General features: G+C 44.6%; 1 protein-coding gene and 2 long non-coding RNA genes across 6 annotated transcripts in view; 1 reads left to right on the top strand and 2 right to left on the bottom strand.

Annotated features, from left to right (window-relative positions):
• LOC106747032 (E3 ubiquitin-protein ligase MYLIP) overlaps nucleotides 1-27,222 on the bottom strand; it is a 228,297-nt gene that overhangs the window by 34,997 nt on the left and 166,078 nt on the right. For 3 of the 4 annotated variants that reach the window (XM_014624269.1, XM_014624270.1, XM_014624271.1), the window contains one exon: nucleotides 4,581-4,777. In XM_014624269.1, the coding sequence (XP_014479755.1) occupies nucleotides 4,581-4,777 (197 nt within the window). Of the gene's footprint in view, nucleotides 1-1,397; nucleotides 1,472-4,580; nucleotides 4,778-27,222 lie in introns of those variants that run through there. The other variant, XM_014624274.1, reaches the window with a different exon arrangement.
• The window catches only part of LOC106747034, a 108,722-nt gene that overhangs the window by 36,843 nt on the left and 44,657 nt on the right, over nucleotides 1-27,222 (top strand). The window lies entirely within an intron of this gene.
• Nucleotides 21,937-24,903, bottom strand: LOC106747035. The gene is made up of 3 exons (XR_001374634.1): nucleotides 24,669-24,903; nucleotides 24,382-24,594; nucleotides 21,937-22,119 (listed from the first exon to the last, which is right to left on the bottom strand). It is a non-coding gene; the product is annotated as an uncharacterized LOC106747035 (long non-coding RNA).

Raw genomic sequence — 27,222 nt, 5'->3', positions numbered from 1 at the left:
AAAAGTTCCGCTCTCTCATATTTCCGCGGGATAACCACCGGTTATACACAGCTCTCGCCATAGGAGTGTATTGACGTTGAGGTCGGCATTACCGTTGGATTTTGTTACGTGGTTGAAAACGTAACGCGCGCATCGTGATTTTCACGGGAATCTGATACGCTATACATTAATCAATCCATGCGCTCCGCAGCAACTACACAAGACGCTCTCAGATCTAACGAGTCATTTTTCATCCGCCTACTTGAGTGTCGCGGCGCGTCTCTTTCGCGTTACACGCAGAAGGAAAAGGATTTGCTGTAAATCTGACACGTACACGCTCGCTGAATGCGAGCGAGTGAGAGAGAGAGAGAGAGAGAGAAAGAGGGGGGATCCCGCCGCGTCAGCTGGCGCAATTACAGTAACGTCGAGCGGTACCAGCGACGAATTAATTCGCACGCCGGGCGCATTACTCTTCGCGCGTTTAGCTTCACGAGGGCTGATTCGAGCGACCGCGATTAAATTGGAATTATGTTTCGATCTGCTGAAATCCGCGGACCGCCGCGTCGCTCGCTATTAATTGCAACCGACGCGGATCGCATTTAATTGCGACTCGCCGGATACTTTTGACGCGAGGCGACACGGACGGGAGGAAGCCGTCGAGTGGTCGCGTCGTGAATTCCCTTCGCCTCGAGACGACGGACACGAGACGATAGTCGAGGAGTCGCGATTTCCGCGCGAGAGCACATCGCCAATTGATCGTCGTGGCTCGATAGCACGAATAAAAAAAGTAGCGCGGTTCCAATCAAATATCGTAAGCGTATTGCCGATGCAATCGATTCCGCATGATACCGATTCGCGGGCTTACGGCGGGTTCTTTCATTTCCGTGTCGGAATACCGAGTCGAAATTTTGTGATAATACTACTTCGACGCTCTTCAAGATAGTTCGCGCCGATATTTAAATAACTTATTGACTTTTTCACCCTCCACAACCGCCTCTTATCTACGCCTCCTGGAACAGCCTTCGCATTCGTGGTGATGACATTCTTCTATCTTATATACTGATACTAGCTGTGTTGTAGAATTAAATGTTTAAGATAGAACCAAAATTCCGACTCTGGGTCGCGCGCGAGAATCGGAAATTTCTCACCGGGGATACGCGATACAATTACCAGGCGCTCGTAATGAGGAGAATTCGAAATCACTTTTTAGATATCTCTCGTACTTCACGCCGACGCGATCCAATTTCGCGCGCGCGCGACGATCGCGTCGCGCGGCACCGCACGGTCACGTAGCCGGAAACGGAGGGGCGAGGGGGGAGGGGGAGGAAGGATATGATGCTCCCGATACAAATGCCACGAATAATTCAAAATAAATCGCATCGACGTCGTAACGCCGCGCCGTGCATAACATTATTTACCGTGTATCTCCCGAGCAGAGACGTACCCGCCCGCCTTCGCACCGAGCCCGAAAACACATCCAACAACAATATCGCCCGACGCAATCAGTACTCCCACGGCGACGCCAGCATCCAATTTCGTACGTGCTCGCTCGAGGATCGATGGATCGCGTGGATCGCGCCCAAGGAATCCGGCTGATTGCACGAACGAGTCCCGTCTACTCTTCTTCCCACGCTTTCTCTCTCCCCCCCTCCCCCTACGATTTTCTCTCCCTCTCTCTCTCTCTCTCTATTTCTCCACTCCGTTCCCGCTCTCTCGCTCTCTGGTTCCCCGAGAGAGGAATTTTTACGGCGGAAACGATTTTCAATTCGGACCGGAGGCCTCCGTCTCGTTCTCGCCGCGGCATTCGCACGAGTGCATCCGGATTACAGCGGACGCAATTCGCAACTGCGCGAGGGAGTTCGCGACACTCGCTTTGAATACGGCGGGCGGCGCTGCGGTAACGAGCCAATCAGAACTTCAAACAAAACGACTTGCTGCCCGGCCGAACATCCGCGATGTGTATTTCCCGTGACAGTTCCTCATCCCGGCGTATTTATGGCACGGAGACGGACTAATTTTAAAATACAGCCGGAGTTGCGCGTATCTCTCACGGGGGGTTTCTCGCGTGTCTCACTGCGCGGCGAAACGCGATGATGCGTTCGCCGCCGCCACCGCGTAGCCGCCTATCGAAGCGTGCTCTGTACGCACAACAGTTTGTAATTGTATAACAAACAACCGGCGAAGCGTGAAACTTCGATTGACATTTAATACAGGCGCACCGCGGCAACGGCCGGATACACAACTCCCGCTCGGGGATCAATAAGGGGCGCAAAAAGGGGCTTCGCTTCGAAATGCGGGGAAGACTCGAAGCCGATGCAAATGTCCTGTAATTAAGGCAGCGACTTAGCCCGCGATGAACGCCAGCCGAGGGTGGCGAAGAGGTATTGACCTAGCCGCTTCCAGTTACCGATACTCGAAATTTATCGCATGAAAAGAAAGACGAGGTACTCTCTCGGATTAAGGGCTCTGTTGAGAATTAAGAGCTCCCTCATTGACAGAGAATCCCCGTACCGGATTATCGTCGCGAACCCATTAGAGGAAAAGCGTCAAAATTGACATGGGTACGGCAAACCGTACATATATCATTTCTCATCAGTGAACTATGTCGGACGGAACACAAATTCCGTCAATTGTGTACAGTAGGTGGAGCTGAATTGGCAGTTTCCGTTTACAAGCACGTTCGGTTACGTGTTGTTCTATTTTTCGTCATGTTGAAGCTTTTGCTTAAGTTATATTCGTATGAAAACTGGAGTAATAAGTCAAGGACAAGTAATTTATTTGGCAATGCTATTTTTTAACGTGAGCTTGGAACTTTTTCAATCACTTTGGATCTTGTGTCAATCTCTATCCTCTATCGCTGCACTACGTAAGAAAAGTTAGGGTTCGATTGTTCCGTAAACCGACACGTATGAATTGACTGGTCTTTCAATTTACATACCTGAATTTTGCTGTAAAATAATATATAAAATAATATCTCGCAGAATAAGTTGAAACAATCGGCGACTGATTTTCCCCTGTTTCTCTCGCTTGTTTGTTCAAGATAGTCGGAAAGAAGAAGTCAGAATCCCTTTTCTTTGAAAAATAATTTCCTTATAAAAATATCCTTATGAAAATTAACATCAATGTTAATTTTACATCTTGAACGAGACTTGACAGTCTAAATGCAAAATAATATGTCGATTTTGGTGCTTTCTCCCCAAGTCTCGTGTCGCCGAATTCACCCGCGGATAATGCTGTGACGATTCGTGAAATGAGTCCTCACTCGAAAGCAAGTTGTCAACACGACCGATCTGTCGCGAGGGGTTGCTATTCACGACACGATCGCTCATCCTCGTCCTCCGGCGCATACGATTTGTCTGTCGCACGTAACGCATGTAAGCCATCCGTTCACCTCAACCGACTATGTAGAGACAACGAAAGCATTGGTCCCTTGGGATGCAGTTTACGAGATTACACGCGGGCCCTCTCCTCGATCCTCGTCCCGAGATGAGGAACGATAAATGCAACTTCACCGTATCACGGCGATAGCGTCCTGTTGTTGGATAATTGTACGAAGATACATCGATGCGCGGAATTTCGGTTAAGACGGTTAGTCGAACGCGAGTCGTTCGCTGTGCACACTGTATGCGTCATGTGTGCTTTACCATTTCCTAAATCAAGAATTGTACAATTTTCAACCTTACGTATGTATGCAGTAAAGTCGAAAATTGCATACATAACTCTAATTATAATAATGAAGCGTATATGCCGCGGAGTGCACGCATAACGTCGAAAATCGTATAATCATTTTAATTATAATGATGAAGTATACGTGTGACGCAATGTGTACGAGTGAATTAATGCGCAGCAAACGTGTTAAGAGGATGCCAATGACGAATTTGATATGCATCGATTACGTAAAAGTGATCCTCGAAGTATTATGTTGCATAAACACTGACACGAGCACGCTACTCTTTTTATATTTCTTGCACATATAGATTTTACGTAAGTGTAAGTGTGATATTAATGCGAATGTGTGCTATTCTGTTTTTTACTATATCTAACGGAAAATCTGACTAAAATATATGAAAGTTTTTTTTACAATCTTTCCGTACCTTTTTAGGCCTCTAAACTTAATTGAAAAAATATATAAATATTCTTTGAAATTTTCCGGATCGGAGCATTGATACATTCGGTGTGTACAAGCAGCAGGATTTTCGCATCAAGTAAATATTTACACGCTAATTCACGGTTAGAGATGTCAATTTTGAAATTTTTTATCGTTTTCGTCACATATTCAGCAACGCTTCGATTCATTTTTGCGCGTACTTGCACTGTGTAAAAGCATTTATAATTCTGTGCAGTCAATACGACGTAAACTTTGAGAAATAAGAAAGTTAAATTTATCGGCAAAGTTTTCTATTACAGCATCTCCTTAACATCCGCGACATTTCCCTCGTATTTAATTATAACTATTTTATTATCGTATTTAGTTATAATTGTTTGGTTCATGTCAGAACGCGAGTCCAAAACATCACGTATAGATCGGAGCAGCTAGAGTGCCCGCTGATTGCGACGAATGGATTCGGACAAGTAGCGATAAGCGCGCGAGAACTCATTACCTGGTGGCCTCCTGCAGCAACAGGTGCGGTGGTACCCAAAACTTCACCCTCAAAGCGAATCTTAGTGGCGCCACGCCGCCGCCGGTTTGCCGCTCTATAGGGTTCCTCAAGTTCAGCCAGAGCTCTTCGCCCTTCGCGTTCTGATATTTCAGACCGAAGTAATCGCACTCCTTGCTGACTCCCAAGCAGTCGCAGGCCTGTAAGAGAAAATCGATCGATGCAGATCGCGTTCTTGTCGTTACGTTACTCCGTATCTCGATCCGGAATATTTATCCTCGATCGATCCGACCGCGTCTCCTTGCGAATCGAGACACGATCCGTTCTTCCGCTATTTTTACTCATTTATTTAATCTATTTATTTACTTCTCTACTATATTGGAAGAAAAAAGTTCAAGTAATATTTACTTAATCCAAGTAAAATGGTTACCCCAATACTCCTTGTCAACGATTTACTGGAAATAGAAATATAATTGACTATGTACAATATGATATTTCCTTCGTGTAAGAGATTTACTTGTGTTTTAAAACACAAAAATAAGTATTGGTGACGTATCTATGTTACTTACAACTAAATATTTTAACGAAATATTTTTAATTAAGCGAACTATGTATATCTTCTCTCTCCCGTATGAGTTTACTTGATTCTAACATTTTCTTCTCTGTATATATATTTGTACTATGCCCTCTGTTCTCCTAAATTGATCTTACAAAAATTTCTTATTTACAATTTTATCTTAACACACGAGAGGATTTTTCGTTAATACAGATTCTTATTCTAGATATTTTATTATAAATATATTGTTATTATTAATCCTCGAACGACTCTCGCACATCTCTTGGATTTAACCGTCTGTAGTGAATCGTTTATCCGCGACACCTCTCGGCCGGTTAATCCGCGCAGAGGCGCGGGTCCAATTCGCGAACCGAGCAAGCGGTCCAGCGTAATGCTACACGATACGGTGCGCTGCGCGGGCAAACAAATCGTCGGCAATAATTTAGAAAGTTACTGCACGCAGGGCAATGAGTACCGTCCAACCGCGCGCAGATACCGCGGAAAAGCGGAGTCATTATCCACTACGTGCCTCTCTTCCTCCGCTGTTTCCGCGCGCGGCCGCGTTTTCCATTCTTACCGGTAATTTCCCCCGCCTCCTCCTCCCCTCTACCGCGTGACAGCCGCTGTAATTACAAGCCGGCCGAAATATCGCGATTGAAGCGGCTGCGGTAATCGAATCGAGCGCGCCGCGTGCGTGCGCGCGTAACGCACGTTCGGATTTTTCGGGAGCGCCGCCTGATAAAAATCCGAATTGTTACTCTGTGTTAAATCTTTAATTCCGCAACGCAGCAAGAGCTAAAATAACAAACCAGGTTCAATTCAAATTCCAATAATATAATTTACTCTTACTTTGACTCTGATAATGCCTTGAATTTCTGTTTTTCCTGTTTTAGCATCAAAATAGATCGTACAAGATGGCATTACAATTATATTTCTCAAATTAAAGGTTCAAAAGAGAGAAGTTAATAAACGTCAATATCGTCAAAGTAGGTTTTTATTACTCTATAAGCCATTTACCAATAGGAACAAATCATTCTTAAGAGCGTCAAAGTGGCATCCAAATTTCGACTCGGGAGCGCCGCAGCGCGCTCGGCTTTTTTCGAGTTCCTTTTTCTTCACCCATCATCCGCTGTGGAGAATCATAAAGAGTGTCTCATCATCGTAGGCTTCTTTTGTCTACGGATTGTCCGACGGATTTGCGGTCAATTTTACCAACGCAATGAATATCTTCCAGCAATTTGTTGACGGCGGCGGTTCATTCCGCGCGACTCTTCCGATATTTAATGTCGGATATTTCGAGTCGGGCAAAAATATTCGAGATATTTGATAAATTCTCAATAAGCAGTCTCCTCCACCTATACGACAACGCTCCGCAGTACCGAGGACTCTATTCATCCGCAGTTCTATTCGCTTCGCAGAATCGGCAGAATCAATACTCCCCGCGATACGAATCGTACTTTTATCGTAAATTATTTCTTTAACGCACCACTCAAGCGCCGTTATTGCGAGAGTTTATTATTTCCGTTATTTATGTCGTTCCTGTAAACATCATCAGTCGCTGGAAAAATCATTAAAACATTACGGGGACCCGAGTGTTTGGCGTTCTTCGTGGTATCAATCTCGTTTCTTAAATTGCGTATCTTCGCGCCGTACTTAGTCCCTTTCCTGAAATTTTGCTCCTATTTTAAACTTTTAATTCAATTCTACAACATAGCAGGAGCTAAGATAGCAAAATAAATTCCGTTTTAATTCGGAAAATATAATTTATTCGAAGCAGCATCCAAATTTCGACTCGGGTGGTCACATTCTCGAATAAGCCACGGAGCTCGCACGAACGCTCGAAATTTCGCGCGATGGTCATCGAGAGGAAGGGAAAGGGGGAGAGGAAAAGAGAGATGGAGAGAGAGTAGGTCATTGCGGATAATCATCTATTGATGGTTTACGGCCTGGTCGATCGAGATAAACGCTTTGTGCGCGTCGCACTTTCGCCGGCGGGCAGTGCAGTTTTAATCCATCCGCCATAACGCGAGCGCATAATCTCTCCTAATAAACGACGCTGATAAATTCATCCGGCCGACGCGATCGCGCGAGACCGGAGCCGCCGTGACACCGGTTGTTCCCGGCAGGAAATCCTAGCGCATTTAATCGCGTTCAGGCGAATCCACTCGCGGGATATCAAATTACCGATATCGTCGAAATGCAAAAAGAGAGAGAGAGAGAGAGAGAGAGAAAACAAAGAGAGCAGGAAGAAAAACGGGCGAGCGAGGCGCACCGTGAAAACGGCTCGTTTGGCATACAAAAATTGGAATCGTTAGGCGAAATCGCCGGAGGGCTAAACGGATTTGTACGCGATACCGACAAACTATCGTGAATAAATATCGCAACTGATCCGTTGTTTCTACGACTCGACGCGCGTGCGTCCGTACACACGGACGATAAAATCAACTTTGAAAACGCGGCTGTGCGCGGCGACGGAATTATCTCAATCGAATAGATCCCCTGTGTATTTTTCCAGTGTTTCTCCTTCCCCCCCCCCCCTCTCAATTCGCTCCGTTACAGGCCCGACTTTCCGAGAACGCATCGCGCCGCATCTCGAGAATTGCGGCGCGCATCGTCGAGTCGCGCGACACTCGACGCAACGCGTGGCGCGACCGATTTTTTCCAAAAATGAATTTTCACTCGTTACACAGCACCGATGGTTGGAAATAAAAGCTATTATTTGTATCATTTTGACGGAGAGGACCGTTTAATCCTCTCGGTCTCGGCGAGTGACACGCGTGCTCCACCGAATGTGAGCGCAAATAAACACTCCATCGGCGGTAGCGTGATCGATTTTATTAGAATAACAACATCGTCGAAACACCCAGTTAATAACGGTAGGCGAAGCGTTGATGTGAAAAAACAGCCGGGTTGAAAATGCGGATGGTGCGGCAATATCGATGCGTTCGTAAAGATTCGCAGACGGCGGCTGTTACGACTGTTGCGAATTTCCGTTGAACGCTCTCTCTCTCTCTCTCTCCCTCTCTCCCTCTCTTGCTCCCTCCTAGGAACGCGTTCGCAAGATATACCGGTATTACGGGCGAACTCGGTCACGTGCGTCGTGATAAGGGAAGATTCACGGAGAGCACTCGCGCCCGTTGTCCCCGCGGTAATTTATCGCGCGCCCGCCGGTGTCAGCTCGGTGGCTTTTTCCGGAAGTGGAAGCGCGCGGAAACGAATAGCCAGCCGGCCGGCGTTATTCGCGACGTTTTCTTCCTTCCCGACGCACCACCCCCTCGACGCAACCACCTCGACGTCATTCTCGCGCGCGACGGTGAGAGACGCGCGAAGTCGCGCTCGAGCGATCGCGAGTTGGAGGAATTGTGCCGCATCGATCGTAATTGGCTTCAATTGTGCAGACGGCGAACTTCCGCCGGTATTCATATCCTTCCCTTACGGTCGCCCACCCGGTATGCGTGAGTAGTGAGATATGAAAGACGCGGAACGGGATCATATGGCACCCTCTCTTTACTTCCGCTCGTTGCCTTCGCCCGTGTTCGCGCGAATATTCCGGGGTAGACTTCATCGTGTAAAGTTTGCCCGGTTCGCACTGAATCGACCGATCGAATTATCAACACACTGCCGACCGATGGGGTATATTCCTCCCTCGATGATCGTTGATCGACCGATCGATCTTAACTTTTGACGATTCTGTAGGAATATTATTATTTTGATGTTTAGATTTTAGATTCCGTTGAAGGAACGAACACGTGTTCGTGTAAACTTTTCTTTATTAAATGTCCTTAGAAATCAACTGCTGAAATATTGGACAGTAGAGAAGAAGCACCGAAACCGACGTACCATTTTGTTTGTGGGCTTTAAAGTCCTGTGTTGAATATGTAAAATTGAAACTTTCATGCAAACCGGCAACACTTCTCTACCGAAATATAACGATAATCTTATGAAAATTATTACATATTCCCTTGAAACTATAACTTCACTAAATATACTTCCCTTGAAACTATAACTATTTTTAAAAATGTTTGAGAATTAACGCTTTTAGGTCAAAAACCAACATACTGATGGCAGAAACTGCCATTTCAGTTCCAACTGCTGTACAGTAAACGAAATTCATGTTCTAACCGACAGAGTTCAGTGGTTTACAGCCGAGAAACATGGGTATGACGATTTACTATATCTATGTCAGTTTCGGTGCTTTCCTCTCTACTTAAGAAACACCCTGATATTTATTTATTTGCTAAGACATAAAGTTTGCTGTTTCTCTAAATTATTTTTCTTCGTGTGTGTGCCCTTTTCCCAGTGTGCCCTTTTCCCAGTAATTGTCGATCGACCAAAGAACCTAAACTTTTGACGAATCTGAAAGAAAATTATTATTTTTACTTTTCGATTTTATTATATTGACTTCTATGTTACGAGAATCGTAAAAATTCAAGTCGAGATATTGCGTACTGTTTACGAAACGAATATTTCTCAAGGCCTGGTTAAGTACAGCAACTCGCGCGTTGGCAATGTGTTAATAAGCTCGGTTCGATTCTCTGAGTAATGCTAGATCTCTGGGTATTTCCACGAGTCGAGAAGCACGTCGAGAGACAAAAAACCTGAATAAAAAGGTAACAGCTCGGCGGCACCGAATGCGTGCATTCGTTTGGCCGTCGGGCACCGCGTCTTTTTTAATCTCCGCGGATGCAACGCGCGACGTGCTGTTCCGTGAACTCGCATAGGTGGACTCCAGCGCAATAACGGTCGGCGACGTATGAATTGCAGATTCGCGAGCAAACACACGGACCGGCACGAAATTTACGACGAGGCCTTATGTTTATGCACCGCTCAAAGCACCCCGGGAAAAATGCATCGGCGGGGTGGCCTTTACGCGGACGCCTGAAGGACGCTAGTCAGGCGGCACGAGAAACAACCCGTTCCGCGAGGACGATGATCTGTTCTCCTCTTCGCTTCGTTATCGAAGTACCCTTCGGGAGAGACATCGAACGGTATCCGTGTCGCGAGAACTGCGTCGCAAAACAAATAGCACTTTTAATTCACGTAACTGATACAATCGCTTACGACCGGTTCTACGAGATACCGCTCGACGGTTTTTCATTTTTCTTTTTTCGCCACGTTGAACATTTTCAACTGATGTTAATGAAACACGGCTGGATATCGCCGGGACCAGTTTTCGCTGAAGAAATTAAATCAACACCGGAGTCCACTCGTACACGAAGCGACAAAAAGTTAAAAAATGGAAAGATTCGATGTTAAAGGATTTTTCGGATTTTAATAATAATGTCGGAGAAGCAAAACGATCCCCGCAAATTCTCAGGCGAATCATTGATTACTCGTCGGCTCCTAAGGCCGATAAGTATTCGACAAAGTACCCCTCCGAAAAGCGCAATATCGGGGTCTTCATTATTGGATAAGCCAGCAATTGCTTCTCTATTGCCTCGAGTAAGACTACAAACAGAGCGTAGCCTTCCCTGTTTACTCGTCCTTGATTGGGTCGTGAATCCATAATGGGCCAGAACCAGTTTCCCGCTGAACGCGCACCAAGAATTGCGAGCGCGAAACTTTATCCGGCATATTTTTATCGTTCCCCGAAGTTGTTTGCACCGTCTACACGCGAAGGAGGAGCGTCCCGGGTAGTTCGCCGGGGAAAGTTCTTCACATTATTTCGCCGTTGGCTCCGAAGCGCCGGGTTCGTATAAATTTTTGCACCACGGGCAGACTCGCGCGCAGCTTCCAAGAATGATTATGTAAATTCCCGAGAGCGAATTGTACGCTCTATTTGATTACGAGTATTTCTGATACAAGCGCCGCGTCGGAAAATCGCGGAGAAGAAGTCCGCGAAGTGGGTACGCGACGAAAAAAAAAAAATCCCGGTCGAAATTTCGGTCCGACGTGAAACTTTTAATTCTACTGCGCAGAAAAAGCTACGATTGTAAAATAGGTTCAATTCAATTACATAATTTACCCCTGCTTTGACTATGATGATGTTTGGAATTTCCGTTTTTTCTTGGTTTTTGCGTCAAATTTCAACTCTCTGTAACTAGTAATGAGTATAATATTAACAAATTTGCGGTAAAACAGGATGATTACAGGATTAAATTGCGGAGAAAATTCTTAGCGCGTTTTTCGATTAAATGTTCAACAAAAAGTTAAGGATTTTCTCCCAAACCAATATCTAATTTTTAATGTTCCCTGTAATTAAAAGAACACCAAATTTCTCGGATAATAATAATTATTCAAATAAATTTACAGTATGATAAGTTTATCATGAAAATATACGTTTGTCATAAAAATATATGTTTAATAAAGATATTTTTTATCCATAAGATTCAATACATTCATGGTTAATGAATGATATAAATTTTTTGTTAGGAAAAATGAAAAAGGATAAAGAAATGTGAAATCTTTGCGGGTAAATTACACGTTTTAAATACGTAATTTAATACGTAAGCGTTTAAAAGATGTGAATTTAATTGCGTAACATGAAACAGACAAAATGTGCAGCAAAATAGTACGCGCAAAAAATGCGTAAAAAGTGACCACACGATTTTACGCACGTAATTATGTAAAAATTGCATATTTAGATTTGTAGTGTAATCTATAAGCTGCTTAACCGGGCGCAAAAGCTGTTCCTGAAATCGTCAAAGTAACGTCAAAATTTCAATTCGCGGGATCCATTTTATTCAGAAGCCAAAATCATGAGGATTACCGACGAGACGATCGTGAAGTATCCGAGTTCGTTACTCCAGAACACACGTCGGGAAATCAATTACGCCGACGCGTTCGTTCCCGCGTTGTGATTGTTTCGCGCTGGATGAAATTTATCGTAATTAATAATTCCGCCGTTATACATCCCCTAAAGAGCATATCTCATTATACTCGCGGCGCTCGCTTCCACAATTCATTTATTAACGTATAAACACGGAGCGCAATATCGTTATCGATGCTGAGGCGCTCGCGTTGCCCGCTTGAACGCGTAGTGTGCTTACGCTTCCGCTCGTGCTTCCGCCGTTGCAATTTTTCGCTATTTGCCTCGTTCGAGAGTAAAATGCCACGATAATCGGCCGACAAGCAAGCCAGTCAACTCGCTGGCTACTTCAAAGACCTCGATGTATGCAATCTCTATGCGTACCTACGAGCCTGTTCGTGAGATTATTCCTCGGTCGATTTTTCAATCAATCGCATGCTGCTGCTCCTTTGACCCGGGACTTAGAAGCGTACAGTGCTTTGCGCGTTTATACGAGCGGCGATTATCGATCGTGATGAACGAGATTTCAACGCGACGTACGAGTGAACCGTCCCAAAATGTTTTAACGGTAAACTCTCGAAGCAGAATTCGATGGTCTCGCGGTAATTTTGTGACGTAAAGCGAAAGTACCGATGACTAGATGTGTACCTAAGTCTAAGTCTATCTTGTTCTTTTGAATATTTCAACTTTCAATACACACAGAATATACAGGGTATCTGTAAAGTCTGTGCCATCCCCTATATTTCGGAAACAACTCGAAATTATGAAATACGAGTTCAACCATTTCGAGGGTTACTCTTTTAAGGGTGTCGGGGGGTTATCCTCCCAGGGGTCGCCATCCTTACTCAAAAATCTCAAATAGAACTCCTATGTTATAATATACCGTTTGAAAGGGCATAAAAAAGGAAAATTCTAAGCGCAAACCAAAGGTTGATATGTTGACCCGGAGGGTTATTTAGAGTCAAAATTCGAAATACGCCAATTCTCCAAACATGGTTAATCCCATTTGGAAAATCTTAAAAAAAAACGGTCAAAGTGTGAAAGTATTAGTCTTTTTACGTCCTTTCCATAAAAAGAATCTGTATGAGTATGTTTGAAACGTTACGCTTCTAACCAAAATCCGCATAAATTTCCCAACTAAAATCCATAATTATTTCAAGAAATCGGACTGTAATCCCAATTAGATCCCAAGAAATTTTCTATATAGTCCCAAACTGACTTAGCCTCAACCATCTTTTTAGCCAGGNGGGGGGGGGGGGGGGGGAGGTCTACGAGGATTCAACCTCGTCTCACAACTCCATAACGTCAACGCGACATCAACTACTTCTCACCACTTTTGAGTTAGAACTTGTCCAGTTTCACTTCTACTGCCGTGCACGTCCTCTTACATGAATATGTAAAATTAATAATGCTTTTAAGAACCGCATATATGCAGGGGGTAATGCATCTTTCAATTTTACTGTGCGAAACACGATAGATCAGAGGGTGATATTTAATGAGAAGTATTGAAATAAACGTGAACGTGCAAAACACACTGGTCGCAGCTGCTTTTTCACTCGCGCATGGACATCGCTCGATTTATCCATTAAGCTCTCGCATAGAGATGCATTTGGGTCAATATTTTACTATGCTAATTAGCTACTCCGTTACGTCTGACGATATTTTGTTTATGCGAGGTCGCCACGCAGCATATGCATCAAAACCGGCGCGCTTGATGGTTTATATTCAATTACGTTTTGCGCGTAATCTGTTAATATTATACTTAACAATATGCGAAGTACAGGAAAATAACGAGTGGCACAGAATTATTAATTGCCAGGAATACGAGAGTCCGTATTTGCGTAACGCATATTTGTCCTTCTATATGACTCGCCGGTCTCGATCAATTGCAAGCAATGAATGTATTTCAAGAACGTGTAATATAAATGAATAAAATATAGAAACTCCGCTCCAGAGTTTACATTACGGCCAATAATATATTAGCGAACAGTCATTTATCAATTATTAGTGACGAAATATATTCAGCGATTATAATTAAAAATGAGGATAAATATGCATATGGTTGTATGCTATTAACACATTAACAAGTAATACGCTATTATATTAATATAGAAATCATATTGATTCGCTACACTGCAAACCCAAAATATATAATTTTACATTTTTACACTTTTTACGCATTCGTACGCATGTTATTATAATAATTCTACACACATAATAATTACACTGCTTATACACAAATCCAAGTGCATACTTTTTATATACTTATGCGTAAAATCATAATAGTAACACGCATACAAATGTATAAACAATGACTGCGCGATTTCACGCACATAAGTGTGTAAAATTCAACACTTTGGATTTACGGTATACACACGCAAGAAAAGGAAAGAAGAAGAGAGAGAAGGGAGGGCATATGTTCCTCTCTCTCTCTTTCTCTTTCTTTCTCTCTATACACGTTATACAAAAGTTGCTTCATTTTATCGGCACGAGAGTTGACAGGCGAGCGCGCACGGGGACATTCGTAATCAAAGTTTGCGAAAGGCAGAAGCGAGGCCGCGTTCATCTGCATTCCGACGTCGTGCGTTTGAAACGACGCGATGTATCATAATACAGCCCCGTTATAAATACGAAAGTGCATACTTGTATAACGACTTTCTTTTTTCATTTAACTTTTTACGCCCGCTTATAATTCCGGGCGTGCGATCGCCGGCGAAAGGTTGCCGCCGCTGCGGTGTTTCCTCCGCGCAACACGGCCGCTTTGCGGATGCATCTCCGACCGATGTTGCGCTGCCACGTGTGATAAGCACGCGAGCACGAGGCTGGCCGTCCCGTTTTCATGAATATTCAGGCATCGCGGTATAACGGTGGTGGCGGTGCGTTTTGAAAAATCGCCGGTAATAACTTGCCGCGGAGGCAAGTGCTTTCTCGGCCGCGCCGAGACACGCGAGGCCTCCCGCGCCGCCGTGATTTATTAACCGTACGTCACTTAATTAGCATTTCGTGTTTGCGATTCAAACACCCGACTAAATCCGCGATTTCACCTATTACGGGGTTAATTCAGTCGGCGTTATCAGCGGGCTCGCGATTTACGTTAACAACGTAACGTAACCGGCAGACCGTAGGGGGGGGGGNGGGGGGGGGGGGGGGAGGGGAATGGAAGCGTAAGGGTTTAATGAACGGGAAGAGATCCGACGTGCGTAATTCGAGCGCGCGTTACGCGCGTAGGCGCGAGCGAGCCGCAGCTGAAATGAGGCAATTTGCATGTGCGGCGCCGCAATTAATATCGCCGGCGGGCGGAGTTATGCGAATTCGTTAATTCGACGGAGAATCCGTCGGTGAATGAACCCTCAGACCCGGTCGCGGCGGGGACTCGCCGGGAAATTCGAGTCGCCGGGCCAATCGCGGCGCCGAGCGGCGCGAGGCGAGGAATTTTGGGAAGCAAAAAAAAAACAACCGGAGGAAATTATTTTCCCAGCGGTGCGGGGCGCAAAAGCGTACGGATGTTTCACGCGGATGTTGCCGTCGGTCGCGTGCGCTCGCGGTCGCAGCACATATGCGAATTACACCGCGTTAAAGCCGCGCACGCGGTTTGGATTATGTGGTTCGCAAAGGTCAACTTCGTTTTTCAGTTTGATTGCGATCGTAGTGGTTCGGCGCGCGCAAACACGCAGAGAAAGAGAGAGAGAGAGAGAGAGAGATAGAGGGGGGGGGGAGAGACGCAAATTGCAGTTTGCGCGGTGGAAGTTACGAGGCTGTCGTGAAATTAAATTTCTGCGCGTTAAACTCGTTCGGTATTATAATCCCTGCGTGGTACCGCGCAGAGGCGCCCTCGCGCGTGCTTCTTGCGCGCGTGTTGCATAATGGGCAAGTTCGACGTTTATGAGTTTCTTACTTTTAATGCGATTTAGAAGCGGCGAATGTAAATGGAGAGAAGAGCGCGGTGTGTAATATGAATATTAATCGCGCGCTACGACGGATAACGGATTTAATTGCAAGATTAGAGCCGCGTGCAATCGGAAATTTCATATGTTTCACCGCATGTTTTCACTCGTGAATCAAGAGCGAGGGAGGGAGAGAAACGAAAGTTCGTATATTAGATTTTGCGGAATGCGCGTACTTTCAACACGGAGATGTCTGTAACAGCATCTTTCGCGAGCGAATGAGAGAGGGAAGGGAGGAGAGAGAGAGAGAGAGAGAAGAATTCTCATGCGTTCAGTTGCACGCCACATAAGGGCATTCAAGGTTGATTAACTGATGCACATATTGTCGAGGGGATGTGCAAGTGACGCGACACGGATACGTCGTCTACATGTCGAGTGATAAATTCAACCGAAGATGCGTTGCCTGTTCTCCCAATTGCCAGCAGACTCCTCTTGAAGACTTAACGTAGAATTCAAATTTCGACTCCGCAGGACTAAATACCTTTGTAGTATTCAAGGAGCACTTATTGTGCTCCTTCGATGCCACATGTGGGAACTTATTTTCGTTCTCTTCACTCGGAGACTCGATGTGAAATTAAAAATTCCGAGTCGAGATTTCATTACTGTTCTGCGGTTTGCTTCTGAGTTTGCTATTAATCGTAAGAATATTTACATCGAGTTCGTTTATTGAGTGTGCGCAGCGCGAGCCACGTTCCATGCCGTGTATCGCATGCTTCAAGGTCGCGTGTCGCAGTACTTTTCATTTAAATTCCATTAAAATACTATAGAGGCGTATTTTGAAGATTATAAGGTTATGATAGATGTAAAGACAAATTCGAGTTTTTTGAACCGTTACATTCCTCAAGTCTCACCCCTCAAGAAAGTGTTGAACAATTGACGTTTCTGATACGCGCTAGTCGAACGCTTCGCGGCACGTTTTTACGCGTTTTACGTTAATTTTCGCGACACGTAACCACGGAAGCCCGTGGATACGGAAAATTAGAGCGGTACGTATCCGTTTTGGCGCTTCGAATATGTTTGATGATGATTAAAGAGACGCGCTCATTAGAGGGAATACCGGCTGAATTTACAATCCGTAAATGTGTGTGTGTGTGTGTAAGTTTATATTTATGCACGTAGAGGCAAATACCAGAGCGCACGTACCTCGGTACGCAACTTGTTCTCGAGTGTGAACGGAAACAATAGCAATAACATGCAAGGAGCGGATCTCGAATGTTGTTAAAATAATAGCAATGATAAGACGGCTCTCGCAGTATTCGACACGTTCTTGCCGCGTGAGAAAGTTCCCTCTGTCAAGAGAGAGAGAGAGAGAGAGATTATTTTTCAACTTTAAAGTTCACTTCATCCTGAAAGTTTCTCGCTCGGCTAGAGACGCAGAATCGGAGTAATATCCGGGTGATCGAATTTCCCGCGGGTTTCCTGCCTTGATCTCTCCCTCCGAGATATTGCCATTCCAGAGGCACTTCCGCGCGTTTTTCCCCGATAAATCACCGCGAAATTCTGCGTTAGCCATTTCCTGATACTTTCAGCGCGATGACCGAAATCGCCAATGCGTTTCCTCCGCCATTTCCTCGCGACGCTGCGGATCGTCCGCGATAAATACGTCGCCGTATCGTCGAAATAATGCGCGACTAAACACCGTTTCAGCAATCGTGAATTGTCGGTAGTTCCCGGCCGCTTTTGCCATTCGGCGATAATCAAAGGTAAATAGTCCGATTTTGTGAATGAAACGTCGTTTCCACCAAAATCCGGGTTACTATTTTCCGTGTACACTTCCTCCGAGCTGTCAGAATCGTCGTTCCGAGAGAAAATCGAAAGCCGCTTGGTTTAAAAGCTTCCGCGTCGCTAAAGCACACAAGTGGAAGCGCTTCGTACAGCTCGTATATATTTCGGCTAATTACGGTAATGGAAGCCCCATTGTTTCGTGTGCTCGTTAACGTTTAATCGAAAGACGAAAATGGAATGTCCCGCAGTCTGCGCGCATAAACTGCAACAGCGACGATCCCGCTCGCGCGCGACGTTAAAACAACATTTACAATCGATAATCTACGTCGGCTATTGCAGACAGCCGGAATTAATAACACCACGACAATGAATCGCGTACACACGCCCCGCCTTGTGAATAAACAAAATGGTAACTCGAAACCGTGATTTATTACATCGCACGAAATAATTTGTCGGTTCTGCGCTGCTCGCCGAGATAACCCGAGACGAAATTTTCATGCCGCTTTGATCTTCTTAAAGACAGTTTGCGCCAATTCAGATGACTTATAGACTAATAAAAACCTAATTTGACTTTTAATATTATTAGATGAAAAATACATTATATTATTAAGATTGGATTTATTTCGCTGTCATAACTCCTGCACAAGCTGCGTTCAGTTTTGCAAATCGGAGTTTTGCAAATGCATTTGTTCTTCTTTCCTGAGCGTGACTTTTTCAGGAATAAAACAACTGCTGTCTACAGCTGAGATTTTCGAGTGTTATTGACGCTATTTCATTAAATCCAAGAGTAAATGGTGGAGGCAAGTTACAGAAAACGCCGATGTCGCCGACAAAATGAAACGAAGAAACATTCGTTTGTTCATGTGTTTGTGGGGTCAGGTTGACCTTCGCGCGTCCACTTACGGGTTACCTTAAGATAGCATCTAGCCAATGAAACAACTTTTTTGGAGCAGTTGGAGTAAATCGATGTCTCCATTTGTAAAAATGTACGCGGCTGTAGAATTGAGAGTTTAACATAGAGCCAAAATTTGTCGACTCGAGAATCCCGCATAACATTGCAAACATAATTATGAAATTTTTACAAACGTGTATAAAATCGTACAGTCACTTTTCATGCATTTTTATTTTATGCGGTTAAATGCGCGCACGTGCATTTTACATATGCTTATATATATATTACATCACACATTTAAAACGTATAATTTACGTATAAGGACTTCATATTTCTTTATGCTTTCTCATCTTTTCTAACAAAAAATATATATTAATTATAATGTTAATTAACTACGAACATGTTGAATTTTATAAATGAAACGTATATCTCTCTCTCTCTATTTAAATGTATATTTTTATAATAAACTTATCGTATTGTAAATTTATATTACTTGAATAATTATTGTTATCTGGAAGATTTTATGTTTTTTATTAATTATAGAGAACTTTAAAAATTATATGTTATTGGCTGGGGAAAAAAATCCTTTTTTTACTGAACCTTTTACCAAAAAACGCTAAAAATTTTCTTCCCAACTGAATACACATTTCCCCATAATTATACGTAAGACTCACGTCTTAGAACTTAAATGCATGAAGTTGTTTATATATATCTTTTTACACATTTACATTAATTAGAAGTATATATTCCTTCATTTTAATATACTTTGTATTATGTATCGTGTTACACGCGGCGAAATGTGTTGAATTACGTTTAAACATGTAAATTCATTTCTTTGTGTGATAAAATGTGTAATTTTTGCACGGAAAATTAAATCACATACATGAACGTAATAACTTTGGACATATAAATATGTACTTACTACACACTTGAATTAGCAGTGAGGACTGCAAACACAAAAACGGGCACGTTCGATTCGCTGTTTCGATTAGCGACGAAATTTTCACTCGCCAAGCCCGACAGTAACAACACGAACGGAAACTCGCGCTCGCACATGCGTGCCGCTGTAAAATCGCGTTTGATGCAAGGATGAGGGAATATGTGGCTCACCGCGAGGAAAAGTGGAGGAATGAGAAAGAAAGTATTTCGCGAGAGGAAGAGTGGATTTCTTTCTCGACTTTCCTGCTATCCAAGTCTCGTATCGAGAGAATATACGTCGACTGGAAACATGGGAGATATATGATAGCGTATACCGTACCATCGTATGTAAGTCACGAGAGTTTGCGTCGCTCGCCGCGGAGCGGTCAGATATAAAAGAAGAAATCTTATTTAAGATAATATCGCGCGTGCGTTGCGAAAATCTATTCGCAATTCGGCGCGAAATCGCGGACTGGATTATCGCTGAATATCAGAAAACTAAAATGAGGAAGGAGGAAAAATAATAAACTCGTGAGATACCGCTGCGGGCACCTGAAAAACTATTCGAACCGAAGCGTAAAGAATTTACCGAAGTGCCGCGCGCCGGAGGTCGAGAATTCAGGACATTCCCGGCAAGAATGCACGGCGACGATAAGACTTCGCTGGTAGGGAGGGAGGGACGAATGTCGTTGGAAAAACGTATTAATAGAACCAGTCGCGCGTAATGCGCGTGACGGTCTTTCTTCGTCTGAGATGAGAATGCCGTTGCAGTCGGGGGAATAGTAACAGAAGCTGAATCTCATTAGCTGAATTTTATTGGTTAGTTTTCATTAATCGTTACTTTGAATCTGAGGGTAATTTTACATCTTCAGACGTAAAATTAGTCTAAATTTAAACAGTAAATTTAGCTGCGATAGCAACGAGATTAGCTATCCCTGTTCCAGAGACACATTTTAGCTGGCACAGCCCGATTTTAACTCCTATGGCTAATTCTTTCTTTGTCTATAGAAGGAAGGATTCTTTTGTTTTTTAATTTAAAATACATCGCGTTCACGAAAGATATTTTCGCCCGGCACATCGCAATATCCACCAAACTTCCAATGCCACCAAAATAGCTCTCTCTCGAGATCGAGAGAGAGAGAGAGAGAGAAATGTAAGGCGTGCGTGTAAATTTTCTCTCTGTAACTTTGAGAAAGGTAATAGTTTGGCGTGTAAAACTAGGAACACGATAAATTAGAAGGACGCGCGGAAATAGCCGAGCGTGAATCGGCCGAAGTTAAATCGCTTATTCAGAGAACCGGTGTATTAATCGAGCTATATATGTCGCGCGTCTTTGCATGATGCTAAAGTGCGAAGCAACGACCGAGGAATTGCAAATATGGCGCGGGCCAACGCGCAGGGTAGGCGGGTGCACTGGCCTCTCGGAAGGCCAGCTTTGTTTACTGCAACGTTCTTGTAAGAGAAATCCTGTCCGCCGGCCCTCAGGGACGTCGTCGCGCCAAACTAAGCCACGGGAACTTAGGAGCACCGCCGCGCGAGTGTAACTTCGCGGAAGAAGAGGAGAATGAACATTGTTACGGGAGGCAAAACGCGGGAAAAAGTACAGAGCGCATCACGCATCGTGATACTACGACGAAATCCTGCGAGTTCGTTTCCTCTTAAAGCGTTTACGAAACAGAGAGACTCAAGGCTGATCGCGATGTGTTCTTTCTCGTTTCTTGCTCTCTATCTCGTTTCCATAAGTAAATAGAAAAATTATTACCGAAGAAAGATGGAGAGCAAGAAGCAAGACGCAGAGAGCACGTTGTAGACCAAACTTCGCACAAATATTTACAATTACAATATCGACGCACGTACGAAGAGGTGAACTCTACCGCGAAAATCCGCGGATAATCCGCGAGGCGAAGTCGCGAGCCAGCAAAGATTCCTCTCGCGAAGCGGAAGGTGACAATAACCGCGTGAAACTGCGAGAAAAAGAGACGAAGTAAGAGAGAGAGAGAAAGAAAGAGATGAACAGCGAGATGAGAAGAGAGGAGGAGGAAGGAAACTCCGCGAAGCGTATTAACGAACGCAGTTTCAAGGCGGCGGCGCTTTAACGGGGATAGAAATCCAGGAGGAATTCACCGGAGCTGCTTACAGCAAGCAAACTTTTCTCGCGCGACCACATTTTTCCGAGGACGGCGACGCCCCCGTCCCTGCACACGCGTCCGCACACTCCTGTCTCCTCTTCCTACGTCTTCGCTCCTCCATTTCACCCGTCGATTATCTCTCCCCCTGTCGTTTTCTCACCGTCCTCAGCTATCCTTTCGCGGTCAGTTCCTCTCTTTGTCTCGCTCGATGTTTTCGTAGCCCCACGCTATTTGTTTGTCTTCTGTTCGTTAACCCCTGCGACGAGTCAATATGAACGAACGGCGGGACGGTGCACGTGGGTGACACGCACAGCGCACACCCGCGGGGCAAGAACCGTCGTTGTTCGTCACGACGAGTCGCGATCGCACGGCACGCGCGTTCGGCGCAAAACGTCGCTCATTCCCCCAAATATCTGTATTTCCGTGAGCAGAAAAACAATAGAATAATTCAATGCGATGATTGTAACATTTTTTATCAACTAATACAACACGGGCGCGCGCTATTCAGCTATCCACTGTTGCGATGAAAAGAATCTCAGTGCCCGAGATTACGTTCTCAGGACGTAGAACGTCATCTGCACGCCCTTACGACGTCCCTAGGAGGTCTGTGTCGTATGAGAAAACAACCGTCTGAAAATTCAGTTGTGTTAAGTCTTGAACGGGAAGAAAGGATTAGTAGCTAAATTAGTTGTAACATATAGACATCTAATATTTTAGCAGCGTATTAAGCAATTTTAATTGCTGCAGTGGCAAATCCTTTCGATTGAAGCTGCAAGAAACGTATCGTAAATGAGATTTACGAAGGTACGTTTGTTGCTGTAACAAAAGAACGTGCTATTACGGGAAAAGAGTTTGTTACTTATGTCTTTTTTTTTTAGGAGGGGATTCACATTATTTTCGCTCTACATCGTTTTACGTTTCGTATTTTCGTCCGAGTAATTAGGACGTGACAGGTGTGATTCGATAACGTCTACGTTCGCGGTTAGACGACAGGATTGAAAACGGAGCAGCGGTCGACGCTCCTGTATATATTTTTGTATCCCGTCTTTTATTATATCTCATCGTTTGCGGGCAAAATTAGCGCAGACATCGTCTGCGTGCCGTTATCGAACGCGCGGGCGCGCACGCGATATTTTTAGTCGTGTTTAAAGCAGTACGCAGTGATAACGTCAAATTGCTACTATGTTGCAGCACTAGTGCTTCAAAGCGACCGGATAGATGATGTGCTCGGGCATCAGTGTGGAAATACATACGGTGGCGATAAAAATTATCACACACGCAATTGCGACCGCGAATCTCTCTCTCTCTCTCTCTGTTTCTCGATACGGACGATGCCGCGCCATTCGCAGCTGTCGGTCGCGCGTTCAGCACGAAGTGTCAATTAAAAGCACGCGTTCATCGTGTCGTTGTTTCTGACGATAATTAACCGGTGCGACGTGTCTTTGATATCTACCCGTACTGTGCGTCGAGAGCGTGCGGTTCGCCAAATATTTGCGCAACTATAATTGGGCGAGCGTCGCAGTGTTTTAACGCGGCAGTTAAATTTCTCCGACGGCAGGCGCGTAATTAAGCGCGACGTTTAATTCGTTATAGACCGGAACGGCAAAATAAAACGCGCACGCGTGCCACGCTGATACGGGCTAAAACAATAATTTTCTTCTTTATAATAAATGGCGCAGAACGTGAATTTCGAATGCGAATTACGCAAGCGAATGTCGAAGTGCATCAAACGCCGAAACGAGCGTTCGCAGCGTTCGCAGCGAGAACGCTGGCGTTTTGATCCCGAAAATTGCAATAAATATTCCACACGATGGGTTGTGTTGAAAGCAGTTTTTCATGCATCGTCGTTTCGGGTGAACATCGAGGAATAATAACGCGAGGGGAACAAATGCGCAATGCAAACATTAATTATACGTTTCCTAATCAATATCTGCGAAACTTGAGCCGTAATCGACATTATATTCCACGCTCATTGTGCAAAAACGATACGCGCCGATAAAACGTCCTTTTCCACGTGTGCAATGAGAAATTGTGAATTTCATCGGGAAACTGTGCGCTTATTATATCTCCGTTAAAGGCTAATTAGTCCGTAATTTTATTTTATTAGAAATCTTTTCAAATTTGAACAGCATATTAATCAATTTACACAGGTGTAAAATTAGAAAAATATTGACCGTGCTGAAACTGAGATAACTGAAGTCACAGTTACGAAAACGGTTTCTGATATTACATCTTTAATTCTAATTAATTCTAACGACCAAATTATTATGATTTTAATGATGAACAAAAAAACGATAACAGATAGATAGATATTATACGAATATCATAAAAAAAGTAGAAATATTATAAAATAGAAATATTATAAAATATTATAATAAAAATATTCTAAAAAAAAAAAGAAATTACACAAACATTGACCATCTGGTTTTCCAGAAATTAATATGTAAAGTACACAATTTCTGATAATAGTTAAAAATATTTCCGCTTTTTCCTATACGTCAAAGCGCGAGATTAATCCTTTATGAGTTTTCAAGCAGAAAGGAGAGAGAGAGATAGAGAGAGAGAAAGAGAGAGAGAGAGAGAGAGAGAGAGAGAGAGAGAGAGACGGAAGGCAGGTAAAAAAGAAAAGAGCCATCTCTCTCTCTCTCTCTCGCAGAGAGAAGTGGCGCAGATTCTTCCGCAAGAATTCCCTTCCTTCATGTGGAATCTCGAAGGAGATCCGCCGTGGACTCTCCCGTTGACTTTCCGACGACTCCCTTTTCCCCCTCTTCTCGATCCGCGGCAAGTTTCCTCGCGAGCGCGACCGACGACGCTTTAATGACTGTCGAGTAATTGAGGTTTTCCAGGGACGGTGACACGGTCGGCCGAACCCGAGGTTACTTCGGCACGTACCGCAACTTTTTCGACGTCCGTTCGTTCCCGTTTACTCGCTGCTCCACGTTGGCTTCCTTCCCCATTCTGCTTCAAACCCGCTGGCCCCTCGAACGGATGAGAAGATCGTTAGGGAGGAAGCGCGATGATAAAAACCAGCCGAGTTCTCCTCTCTCGCCTTTCTCTGCTCCCGCGTTTCCCGAACGTCGACATTTGCTCGCTCGATATTCCGCCCTGCGGACACGATCTTTTTATTATACTTTGGGGATAAATTCCTCACGATCTGTTCACTTTTCCGATGAGCGTACCGAAACGTTCCCTCCCGAGAGGAAATTTTGACGCTACTTCGACGCTCTCAAGGATAATTTACGCCTCTTCAGATGGCCTATAGCAGGGCACAATTCTACTACAAGCCATCTACATAGGTCATCATATGTAGATTTTAAGATTACGTCTGCATAATCCCGAAAAATCAAAATGCCGCAATTTGAGAAGTGGTGGACAGCATCTCGAAAAGTTGCAATTCCGAAAACTGAATATCGGGATAATCTAAAATATAAATTTGCCAAATGCAATTACTCCGAAAAAACTCACGAAAATTGAATGCCGGGACAATCTCCCGAAATATTGAAGAAATTATAACGAATAAGAAGTTATAGCTTCAATTTCTTCCAACATTTCGGGAGATTGTTCTACCATTCGACAACACTGACACTCGTTAACTTCTTCCTTGAACGCCTTTCTTCTACACATTTCATTTTCATATATACTACTTTGAACAAGTTACGTTGACGTTAAACAGCGAAAGCTGGTATTCAAGACATCGTCAGGGTCAAAGTAGGAGTAAGTTATATTATTATGATGAAACTGAACCTATTTTGCTATCATAGCTCCTGCTATGTTGTAGAATTGAAGGTTTAACATAGCGCCTAAATTTCGACTCGGATGTATGTCACCTCTGAATGATTTTTGACACGGTAAAGGTTTTTTCATTCAGTCTCGTAGCTCCGCGATCGTGTCGGTGTATTGAAATATTTTGCATGATAGATTGGAAACGCCGCATAGACCCGTTCCCGTGGTGTTATTTCACGTCGGAAAAATGCGAAAGGCAATTAGATAAATCAGCCTCGGGCAGCGTTCGGAACAGTTATCTCGTTGAAATGGTAATGCATTTTACCATGCATTACGCTGAAAAACATGACTCTCTCTCTCCTTCTCTTTCTTGATAAGAACGGGACCGTCGTAAAAGAGCAATTCGTAATTCGAATTTACGCGATACGCGGGATTAAACATAAATTTATCGATATCTCTTTCTCGGCGAAGAAGGAGTGTTCCTACGGGCGACAAAACAATTCGGGGTCGCATCCGCCGGTACATCGTCGCGACGTGCGCTTATTCACGACTCTACGATATCGATTTTTCATCAATCCACTAAGAGAGAAAGAGAGAAAGGAGAGAGCGCCGTTCAGTGTTCACCTTATCTAAAAGTCTTAAATGTGGAGAGAGCGGGTCGAATACGATACACCGTGCACTTAAAGATTAACGAAAATGACGAGCATGCGGGATACACTTCCTGCAACGAGGACGCCTTCCGGTGCACACGGCGGTCGCGCCGAGGTGTCGCAGTTAATTCACGGGCGTATATTGCCCGAGCGTGATCTATCGGGTGCCGGATTGCAGACGACGGCTCGGCCTCGCGGACACAACGAATTCCGCTTGAATTCCTAAGCAGATTATCTTACGCGAGGCATTTCCCGGCGCCTCGCGGCGTCGCCTCGCATTCGGATCACGGAGCGCGGGAGATTTGTCGTGCGCGCCGCGAGACAAATCGTTTTTCCCCAACGGCCGAATCTTTTCCCCGTATAGGAGGAACGAATAGCCGGAAGTGTTCCCGCCGCGCCTCTTCACAGGCGACGCACGTTCCGCCGGTAACAATCGCCCGCGCTATAACCCGCGTGCGCAACATTTCACCGTCCGCGGTGTTAATTCATACGTCGCGACGTGTGGAACGGGATTCCCCGCGGGTGCCCGTGCAAGCTTCCGGCGGTCTTATCGAGGAAAGTTTGTCTCGCAGATCGACCTTAGATCCCGAGTCAATATTTCCCTTCTATATTGGACCTTTAATTCGACCATATGTAATATAACGCAATGGAGGAGGACTAAAATAGCAAAATAACGGTTCAATTCCGACGATACAACTCCCACTTTCAACATAATGATGTCTTAAATTTCCGTTTTCGCTGTTTCCAGCGTGAAAATAAGTTGCTGAGGCGAAACGAGACGAGGCGGGTGAAGACGGTGAGTGAGTCGTGGAGTCACGGTTTGTGCGAGTGATTCCCAACGATGACTCTCGCCCCGTCGGAAATATGATAGCGCTCTCCACTTTCCCACTCTATCCTTTCGTTTCGCGGCCCGAACACACCGAGCGAATATCGACTTCGCACTTGGAGCATCGATACGATTCGTCTCGACGCGCTAGCCGGTCGCGGAATTTCCGCTCCCGACGCGGCAACCTCGTTTTATTGTCGCCTGTGCTCGCGAGGAAGATACTCGGCTTTTCATTTAGCCCGCGCGGAACGATCTCTCTCCTCTCGTACACGATATCGTGAGTGAATCTCGAGCGACTATAAAAATTCGCGCCGCGAATCTTCGTAGGGATCTTAGCGCGGACATTAAAAGGGAAACGACGAGCGGAGATTTCCTTTCCGAGCACGTAGGAATTGTGAAACTGAAGCGGATTAAACGCGGGGGATGTGCGTTATCGTGTGAGGTACTTCGCAAGATGAAATTTATAACCTCCGATAACAACGTGTATTAATTCCCTCTCATTTTAAATGGGAATCGTGCGGGAGAGGGAATTTA

This window comes from Dinoponera quadriceps, unplaced genomic scaffold (assembly GCF_001313825.1).
Source record: "Dinoponera quadriceps isolate SergipeBrazil2010 unplaced genomic scaffold, ASM131382v1 scaffold2099, whole genome shotgun sequence".
Lineage (NCBI taxonomy): Eukaryota > Metazoa > Arthropoda > Insecta > Hymenoptera > Formicidae > Dinoponera > Dinoponera quadriceps.
Note: the sequence above shows the minus strand (reverse complement) of the source record. Positions and strands in the feature narration are given on the sequence as shown.